The sequence below is a fragment of the Phyllobates terribilis genome, unplaced genomic scaffold, assembly GCF_046119375.1.
Source record: "Phyllobates terribilis strain yellow unplaced genomic scaffold, ASM4611937v1 Scaffold_2__4_contigs__length_985480577, whole genome shotgun sequence".
NCBI classification, from domain to species: domain Eukaryota; kingdom Metazoa; phylum Chordata; class Amphibia; order Anura; family Dendrobatidae; genus Phyllobates; species Phyllobates terribilis.
Genome location: NW_027362762.1, coordinates 855,567,162 through 855,577,858, shown reverse-complemented (window position 1 = coordinate 855,577,858; position 10,697 = coordinate 855,567,162). Strand labels below are relative to the sequence as shown.

Genomic DNA, 10,697 nt, shown 5'->3' with positions numbered 1-10,697 from the left:
CCTATATTATGTGTCATGCAGCAGTGTTAGTATCAGTGTGAGCACTGCTGATCCCCTATATTATGTGTCATGCAGCAGTGTTAGTATCAGTGTGAGCACTGCTGATCCCCTATATTATGTGCCATGCAGCAGTGTTAGTACCAGTGTGAGCACTGCTGATCCCCTATATTATGTGCCATGCAGCAGTGTTAGTACCAGTGTGAGCACTGCTGATCCCCTATATTATGTGCCATGCAGCAGTGTTAGTACCAGTGTGAGCACTGCTGATCCCCTATATTATGTGCCATGCAGCAGTGTTAGTACTAGTGTGAGCACTGCTGATCCCCTATATTATGTGCCATGCAGCAGTGTTAGTACCAGTGTGAGCACTGCTGATCCCCTATATTATGTGCCATGCAGTGTTAGTACCAGTGTGAGCACTGCTGATCCCCTATATTATGTGCCATGCAGCAGTGTTAGTACCAGTGTGAGCAGTGTTAGTACCAGTGTGAGCAGTGTTAGTACCAGTGTGAGCACTGTCAGCTCCTGCGCTTCGTCTTCCTCCTCCTCCTCCTCCTCCTCTTGCTCTCTCCCATTTCCTTTTCCCATCCCCTGGGGGTGAAGCTTGGGATGTGGCCCCTCCTGTTGGATGGGCAGGGCTTCTATCAGTTTCCTGCAGCCGATGCACTCAGCCCGGGGTGAGCTGCGGAGACAGGAGTCATCAGAGCCCCTGATCTTCGATAATCATCATTGTACCAGCGCAGGAGGCTGCGGGCAGGTGCCCTCCTGTCCCCGGTGCCCGCACTACCGCAGCTTGTCCCCGGCTTTCTCTGGATTGGTGCAGCACAGGACAGCACCCTGGCTCAGAAGGTGATCCCCTCCTCTCCTCTGAGGATGTCTCGGAAGGTGCAAAGGGGCGAGGTGTGTGCGGACTGCAGTGCCCCAGGTAAGACACCCCATGCCAGCCAGCTGCCTGGTCTCCTGCGCCACTGTGCCCTGCCTGGGCCTCACACAAGGGGCATGTCATAGGCCTTTAGTGCACTATTCCTGCAAGTCCAGTCCTGGCTGCATGTAAGAACAGATCAGTGAGCAGCAACCTGGTGACCAACTTCTGCTGCTGTAACCTGCCAGCAATGGTGCCACTCTTCACCCCCCCCCGCCCCCGCCAGCAATGGTGCCACTCTTCACCTTCCCCCTGCCAGCCATGGTGCCGCTCTTCACCCCCCCCGCCAGCAATGGTGCCACTCTTCACCCCCCCCTGCCAGCAATGGTGCCACTCTTCACCCCCCCCTGCCAGCAATGGTGCCACTCTTCACCCCCCCCATGCCAGCAATGGTGCCACTCTTCACCCCCCCCATGCCAGCAATGGTGCCACTCTTCACCCCCCCCATGCCAGCAATGGTGCCACTCTTCACCCCCCCCATGCCAGCAATGGTGCCACTCTTCACCCCCCCCATGCCAGCAATGGTGCCACTCTTCACCCCCCCCCATGCCAGCAATGGTGCCACTCTTGACCCCCCCATGCCAGCAATGGTGCCACTCTTGACCCCCCCCATGCCAGCAATGGTGCCACTCTTGACCCCCCCCTGCCAGCAATGGTGCCACTCTTGACCCCCCCCTGCCAGCAATGGTGCCACTCTTGACCCCCCCCTGCCAGCAATGGTGCCACTCTTGACCCCCCCCTGCCAGCAATGGTGCCACTCTTGACCCCCCTCTGCCAGCAATGGTGCCACTCTTGACCCCCCCCTGCCAGCAATGGTGCCACTCTTGACCCCCCCCTGCCAGCAATGGTGCCACTCTTGACCCCCCCCTGCCAGCAATGGTGCCACTCTTGACCCCCCCCTGCCAGCAATGGTGCCACTCTTGACCCCCCCCCTGCCAGCAATGGTGCCACTCTTGACCCCCCCCCTGCCAGCAATGGTGCCACTCTTGACCCCCCCCCTGCCAGCAATGGTGCCACTCTTGACCCCCCCCCTGCCAGCAATGGTGCCACTCTTGACCCCCCCCCTGCCAGCAATGGTGCCACTCTTGACCCCCCCTGCCAGCAATGGTGCCACTCTTGACCCCCCCTGCCAGCAATGGTGCCACTCTTGACACCCCCCCTGCCAGCAATGGTGCCACTCTTGACACCCCCCCTGCCAGCAATGGTGCCACTCTTGACCCCCCCCCTGCCAGCAATGGTGCCACTCTTGACCCCCCCCCCCCCTGCCAGCAATGGTGCCACTCTTGACCCCCCCCCCCTGCCAGCAATGGTGCCACTCTTGACCCCCCCCCCTGCCAGCAATGGTGCCACTCTTCACCCCCCCCTGCCAGCAGTGGTGCCACTCTGCACCCCCCCCCCCCTGCCAGCAGTGGTGCCACTCTGCACCCCCCCCGCTGCCAGCAGTGGTGCCACTCTGCACCCCCCCCCCCTGCCAGCAGTGGTGCCACTCTGCACCCCCCCCCCCTGCCAGCAGTGGTGCCACTCTGCACCCCCCCCTGCCAGCAGTGGTGCCACTCTTCACCCCCCCTAGCAGGGCCATGTTGGCCATAGACTATTCTTGTCTAATTCTGCCAAGGATGAGCCAGTTTGATAATTGTACATCCAAGGTGATCTGATTGAAATTGTTGGGAAATTGATGACTTGTCTGCAAGACCCTCCAGGTGTCAAACGTCTATGCTGGGTAACCTGACATGGCATACCTGGTGGCACAGTGAAGGTACCCATCTATTGGGTGTATGGCACAGCCAGGAGTGAACCTTGTAAGATGATAGAATGATCAGATACAATACACGGAAATCGATTGCAGTAGTGCTATGAGGTATGTTGAATATGCAGATGTAGCAGAGCTGACTTAGTCATGTAAGTGTCGGGGGCTCTGCACCTTTATAGCTCACTGAATTAAATGCTGAAATGTAAGGTCACACAGGCGGGAGGACTCCTGCAAACTTTTCCCGTTTTGCAATAATCATATTGTGTGGTTTCTGTAGGTTAAACATCTTAAATGCCAGCAAAAAATTATAGAGCATTGTAGCGCTGCACTGAATTAAGTGACACGGGTCTCAGGCAACGATTTTAGAATGACACTGCTACATCGCAGCATAATGCAAGTGAATCAAGTAGTATCACAGCCCACAAGGTCACGCGACAAGCAAGTCGCAAAAAATCCAACTGGTTCTGACTTCTTTGCTTTGGACATGATATATGGCAGCGGCACACGGGGATATATGGGTATGTGACCTGAGCTGTGGCCAAAAGCTGCTGGCCATACACATGAGGCATTTATCTGCAGATTCTGCTAAATTTGGTGTCATCTGTTGAAGATCTGATATCTGTATTGGCCATACACAAGATGTTAATAAAATATGCCGTGTCGGCCAGTGATCTGATGATAAATATCTTATGTCTGTGACCCAAAAAAGCCTCACAATAAATAGCAGTCAGCCATACAATGGTTCAGCCGATCCTTCGTCCGGAGCCTATATCTCCCAACTAGAGATGAGCGAACCCGAACTGTAAAGTTTGGGTTTTCTATTGAACACCTAATGTCCGGTGCTGAACTCAAACTCAACTGAAGTTGGGTTTGGAGTTCGGAGAGAGAGAGAGATCCTTTTGCAGCCCCCTAGTCCTTACTTTGACCATTTTACAGCACCAAAGTTTAGGTCCATATTGACTTCTATGATGTTCGGGTACAGTTCTGGTACCTGAACCGGACTAAAGTTTGCTCGAACCTGAACATCCACGGGTCCGCTCATCCCTGGTCCCAGATCCTCCATACATTGGAGCGCTTGCTGGGTTCTCTACGAGAGAGCTGCTGTCAGACTTTTTTAGTGACAACTTATCTCGCAAAAAAAAAAAAATCCAGTGGCATGGGGCGGCCCCCAATACACATGAAACTGTTGGCCGAACCAGCCGATGTCTACTGGTTCAGCCAGCGTTGTTCTAATGTGTATTGGGGACCTTTTGCCCTAAAAGATTCTTACCTCAATTTATTTTTCTGTCAAGTAATAAAAAAATAAAATATATATAAACCTCTACTCTGCTACATCTGCACTAGTGGTGTATATTCAGTCAACAGCATGTGAGGCCTAGGTATACAAAAAGTAAGGCCACGTTCACACACTGAGTACCGGATTTGGTGAGTTTTTCCTCAGTATTTTACATCAGTATTTGTAAGCCAAAACCAGGAGTGGGTGATAAATACAGAATTGGTGACGTGTTTCTATTATACTTTTCCTCTGATTGTTCCACTGCTGATTTTTGCTTACAAATACTGATGGAAAATACTGAACATGGCCTGAAGTCTAGGGACCACCACATTTTGATACTTTTACCACAGTTCACAAATGGCAGATATATTTTCCTCGTTTCTATAGCAGTTGAGAGATTTTTATGTCGTTGTGACGTGCTGTTGAGGCCTGTACTTGTCCACCAGATCCTATGTGACGTTTTCCACACTTTTTGACACTTTTTTTTTTTTTTTGCGTATTTCACACAAATTAGATTTTTTTTGGGGCCAAAATGAACATCCAGAAGTAATTTCCTACAAAAGACCCGTTTGTGTGTTTTTTTGTTTTGGAGCTGGTTCCTCTTTGTGCAGTTATCTGTGAGGAGTGAAGTCACTGCTGGCACGCGGCACGCTTGATGTGTCTGTCAGATGCTGGGTATAATGTGCACACATATGGCGTCATGTCTCTCTGCCTCCAGGGAATGAATGGATTTATCTCATATCCCTAGTGTATGTCACATCATGTCTGTATGGCTGCTTCATTATGTTTAGCTCTTTGTTCTCTCCCTGGTTGACTTTATGAAGCCGTCGTTGCTACTAACATTATTGGGCACGAGGAGGTTATTAGCTCTTTGAACTTGAGTTATCTAACTTGCCCGTTCTCCCATATAACTGTGTGTACGCCACCATTTAATTTTGGCTGTCCTCACTTCTTCTTGGGCCATGTTCACATGTTCAGTATTTGGTCAGTATTTTACATCAGTATTTTGCTATGTTCACACATCATGTTTTTTTTTTTTCTGCAGAAAATCTGATCTCTTGCCAGGAGGTTGTTCAGGATTTTTCTTGCGTTTTTGCTTATTTTTTGGTGCGTGTTTTCAGCGTTTTTTTTTTTTCACTGTCCTTTTGTCTCTTATATGCATCAAAAAACGCTGAAAAACTTGACACCTTCATTTTTGGTGCGTTTTTTTTCAGCGTTTTTTTCAACACCCATTACTTCTAATGAATGAAAAAACTCTGAAGATGACATGCTCTATTTTGCAAAAAAAAACATGCAAAGCACAAAATCTTGAACAAAATAAAAAAACGTGTTCATGAGATTTCTGGAATCTCATAGACTTTGCTTGTACTGTAAAATGCAGCTGAAAATTTGCTTAAACGCATCAAAAAACTCTGAAAAAAACATGATGTGTGAAGATAGCCTTTGTAAGCCAAAACCAGAAGAGGAACAATCAGAGGAAAAGTATAATAGAAACACGTCACCACTTCTGTATTTATCACCCGCTCCTGGTTTTGACTTACGAATACTGAGGTAAAATACTGAACGTGTGAACGTGGCCTTAAGGTATGGGCACACATCTTTTTCAGGCAGCTAAAAATGTCTGTTTTTCAACTGGATGACACTTCAGGTTCACCATATGATATAGAAAAGGAGTTTCCTGAAGCGTTTTTTTTATTTTTTTAGTTGTGTCCTGAATGCTTTGTGATGTTTTTGACCGTGGATGTATTTTTTTGAGCGTTCTCTCTCTCTCTCTCTCTCTTTATATATATATTTTTTTACTCCATTCTACAGTGCTTCAAGTAGAAATGCCTAAAAAGATGCCCCGGTGTCTTCCTGGCATTTTTTGAGTTTTTCCATTGACTTATAAGTATGGAGCATCTTCCAAGTTGAAACTGCCTTAAGAATGGTCCGCTCACATCTTTTAACCACTTGGAGTCTTTGGAAATCTGAAGCTGGGAAAAGATGCTGAGAAGACTGAACATGTGCACAGCAAGTAGTTTTTACGTATAAATGGATATATTCATTCTTTTGAGTATTTTTTTAGCGCTTTTTCAGGCAGGTTTTGGAGAGGATCAGCCTGAAAAAGATGTTATATGCGCAGGCTGGCAGCAGAAATACTTACACTGTGGTGGTCATTGAAAATGTGGCGAGCAGATGACTGACCTATACCTGGTGTCCTCCTGATGGGGGAGGGTGATAAGTGCAGTAACAGAATGCACAATAAATGACTACTGTGTTCACTGTGCATATACATCTGCCTTTCATAGGGGCCAGTGACCTCTATGACTAAAGAATTTTAGGTCCAATGGTTGCCCATAAGGACCGGAGTAGACAGCAACCCCTAGGCTCTGTTCACACTAAATTAAATGAGGTGTTCAAAAACAAGTTTTTCAGGCAGAAACTGCTAAAGGAAACACTTCTTTTTTGGAGGAGTTTTGATTTTCCTGAATAGGGTTGAATAGTTTTTTTTGCAGTCTATTGATTTGAGTTTTCAGAGGATTTCAAAAAAGTAACAAGCAACATTTTAATGAGGTGTTTTTCAACCTCTTCAGGGAAAAAAAATGCTCAAAATATCTCTTCATATGAACAGCAAGGGTGTGTGCTCAAGGAGTTTTTTTTAAGGTAATTAACAACGGTGAGTTTTCAAACAGAAGCTGCTTAGTAAATGCTCCTTCTATATTGCATTTTCTAGGCTTTTTATTGTTGTGAAACCTTTTTTAGCGTCTTGTTAATATTTTGAAAACTATTTTTTTTTATTGTGGGTGAGTTTTTTTTAATCAATTAAGCAATAAATAAAATGGCAGCCTTTATTTATGAAAAGGCCTCAAAAACACAAAATTCTCAAAATGTCATACAGGCATACTTGTGGCATTTTTGCAGCCTTCTCATTGACTTCTGTTGTAAAGTATAAAGCAGCTTCATAGTGAAAAGCGCCTGGAGAATTGTCAGGTCACTACTTATGTGTACTTGGAGGGTGATTCATCATAGTGTTATTGCAAGAAAACTGGAGTAAAACACTTTGCACAAAAATGTTGATATTTTTCAATGCGGAGTTGAGCAAACATCTGGCGACTTTTGGCATTTTCACACCAGTTTGAAGTGGCACTGTTTAAAATGGGTGTCGAGCAACCAGGATGGGGTGTGACTCCTGCCTTTCAACTTCAGCAAACAGGGCAGCTTTTCTTATGCCAGAAATGTTACTCTAGTCCCTGACTGAAGTAGTTGTCCTAGCGAGGTGCATTCACCGTATCGTATTCCAGCGAGACCTTCATTAAAACTGTGTACAAAATCTGTCTTAAAGGGAATGTGTCACCCCCCACGGGCGATATCAGACCTCTACTATGGGCATACAGGGTATATAAAAGTAAATCTATACTTACCTGTATGGCCCATAGTAGAGGCTGTGTACTGCCAGCGGAGTGGAAGTCTCTGACTCATCGTCGCTTGCACAGTACAAGGCTGCGGCGCAGTACACAGCCAAACGGGGCCGGAGGGAAACAAAGCGCGCTCCATGGGAGGGGAGACAGAGCAGGGCACGTCACAGGGTCTGTCATAGGGCCCTGTGACATGCAGGGGAGGGGGAATATGGTAATTTAGCACCGGTGCGGTGATTTAGGGGAATAGTAAGCAGATATGAGGGGTTTGCTTAGCGTCCTCCGGACACCAAGCCTCTGGAAAACAGACTTTATAAAACCAGATTTGTTTGCAATCAGACCTCTGCTATGGGCCATACAGGTAAGTATAGATTTACTTTTCTATACCCTGTATGTCCATAGTAGAGGTCTCGTATCTCCCAGGGGGTGACACATTCCCTTTAATGAATCAGCCCTTTGTATTTGAAAACCTAAAAATTACCAAAAGACTGAACTTATGACCAGCAAGTTGTTTTTCAACACAAATTAATTTTCTCATTAACTTCTCATGAAACTCATTGTGCACATAACCCGAAGTGGAAGACTAGGAAGAGTTTTTAGAAACCTTTTTGCAGAGGACTTTGGTGCGGATCCATTCGAATAACGCATTCAAACAACTCTGTGTGAACTTAGCCTATCTGAACTGAATGGAAGTATGCAGATATAGAAACTAACCTTTTGTTGATGAATGAAGTTACATTGCAGGTCCTTTTATGACCGCAGATGCCAATAAATAAAAATAAGTTTTATGGCAAATTTTCAAATTTTTTTTGCAGTGCGTTGTTTTTGGTTATGTCACATTTTATTATTTACCTGCTGTCCTTCTTTTTTTTCTCTTTAACTGTCAACGTATGAAGACAGTAACTTAAGTGGGTCTTTTCATTTGTCTGTTATTTTTTTTTACTTGATTTCATCAAGTGAATGATTCTGTGAAAATAAAATAAAATAAATAAAACGGGATGCACACATATGCAATTTGTGATGCATCAGGGTACTGCCTGGTTGTTAGGTTTCTTGGGATGAGTGAATTCACAGGACCCTGGTCTAGTGGCCAAGTCTGTAATTTGTGACCGCCGGACCGGAGCTCTGTGAACCGCCTCTTACCTCCAGACATACTCGCCATCTCTTCTGATTTGTAGGCCCTGCACAACGTCATCTTTGAGCCATGCTTACTAATCAGAATAGACACTTGAGATTCTGGTAGGTAGGAGGAGATACACAGGGCTGTGGACTACTAACTTCACCACTGGACTAGGGGCCTGGGAATCAGTTTTCTTATCTCTACAAACTACCATCAGTTTTCTTCTTATGTACAAGAAAAATGTATGTCATATTGATGGTAAAACAAACACGGACCGTAAATGAATGAAAAATGGATCCAGAAAACGGATGAAAATCGGTCCATTTTTTTGCAGGCGTGAGAAGTGACACGTGTGATTGATTACATGCAGAGAGGCAGATCGAGGTGTAATATCCACGGCATATGACAGTAACATCATTATGGATGATGCTTTTATAAAACTTCATGCACAAGCTGCAGAGAAAATCCACAGCAGAAATCCACCTTCGCTGGGGATTAGAGATGTGCGTCGTGTCAATTTATGCTGCTGATTTAAGCTGCATTGCAACAAAATCTTAACAATTTGGAGCAAACCTGGTATGTGGATTTTCCACTGTGGACAGTGATGATTATATTTGTAAAGCGCTCTGGAAATTAATGGCGCTCTATAAACCAGTAAAATGAAGAAATATTGTTGGGATCAGATTTTCTGACTGTTTCCGGCTGTTGTTACTCATTGTGCCCTGTTACGTTGTCTATATCTGAGAACTACCACTAGTTCTAATCTCAGGTTTGTCGGAGTCTTTATGACATGACCATAAGCAGTAATGCTGAGGATACTTGGGGATTGTGTAAAGCGGCTTCTCCGTGTTGCAGGTTGTTATATAAGACGTTGGCGCACAATGCAGCACTTATTTGCGCTCCTCGGTATGATACAATGGCCTCTCTCAGGTCAGGGCTCACTCTGCTGTTTCTTTGTAGCGCTGAAACAGTTATGGGAAGCGGGACAGCTAGCCATTGTCACTGCTCTGCATTGCTAATTTGGCTGGGTACACGAGACCAGGAAAGTTGGCACATGTAACTGGTTACTGTCTGCGCCATTTAATCCAATCCCATTCATTAGCGTTGACCTCGCTGTACAGTACGGCTTTTGCCACTGACCTATATTTATACAGTTGCCTCGTATGTTGTAGACTACGATTATGCCTATTTGGACTGGATAAATTGATTTAAGACCTTACCCTTGTCAAAATTAAAGAGTATGTTCATGGCTTTACAGTTTATGCATTGAACCGAACTTCAGAAAATGTATAGTAAGTTTGTAAATACTTTGCATTACTTTTTTTTGTGCTGATTTTGAGTACTATGTAGCGGCATTAATAACTTTGCAGGTTCCAGAGCTGAACTCTCCCAGCTGGTTCAGTGTCCACACAGAGTTTTGAAGGAATTCTGGAAATTGCAATCTCTTTTTACAAAACTGCTGTATTTTGCTACAGTTTTGTGAAAATCATGGCCACGCTGTGAGACTAGACTTACACCTACTCTGTATTGGTGTCTGGTGTAAATAACTGTCCCATTGCATTATTAGAGCTCAACTAAGCAGTCTGTGATGGATTTCTATAGTGACCAGCAGAATTGTGAATGCTGCTCTGAAATAGAACATCGGCTGTAAAGTGCTCTTACAAATTAGCGTAAGCTTAATGTGCAGCACTGGGGTCCTGGGCTCAAATCCCACGAAGGACAACATTGACATGGAGTTTGTATGTTCTCCCCGTGTTTTGTGTGGGTTTTCTCCGGTTTCCTCCCACACTCCAAAGACATGATGTAGATGAATGTAGATTGTGAGCCCCAATGGGGACAGTGATGATGATGTCTGTAAAGTGCTGTGTTAATTAATGGCGCTATATAAACAAGTGAAAAAATGATATGTTAATAAAAAAAAAAAAGTGACCGTCTGACTATCTTGTATGGGGCCTTCCAATTCTCCCGACAAATGATGTTGGGGTAGAGAAGAATTGAGCATGTTGAATTTCAAAGCTGATTCTTTTGATTGCTGGGGAGATAGATGGGGGTGACTGGCAGCTGTTTGGTTGGCTCTTCACATCGAAAAAAAAAGAAAAGAAAAACATGTACATTCATCCAAACCAAGCATGCTGAGAGGGAGATGGTTGGGTGGAATAGCTGTTGGTCAAATGAGCACTCAGCCCACATAGATTGGAGCTGTATGGACATCTTAAGTCAGGATCAGAGCAAGA

General features: G+C 45.5%; 1 protein-coding gene across 4 annotated transcripts in view; it reads left to right on the top strand.

Annotated features, from left to right (window-relative positions):
- Positions 1 to 608: 608 nt before the first annotated feature.
- The window catches only part of GIT1 (GIT ArfGAP 1), a 155,141-nt gene continuing 145,052 nt past the window's right edge, over positions 609 to 10,697 (top strand). For 2 of the 4 annotated variants that reach the window (XM_073667956.1, XM_073667953.1), the window contains exon 1: positions 610 to 925. In XM_073667956.1, the coding sequence (XP_073524057.1) occupies positions 874 to 925 (52 nt within the window). In that variant the 5' untranslated portion in view covers positions 610 to 873. Of the gene's footprint in view, positions 926 to 10,697 lie in introns of all 4 variants that reach the window. The other 2 variants (XM_073667955.1, XM_073667954.1) reach the window with 2 other exon arrangements.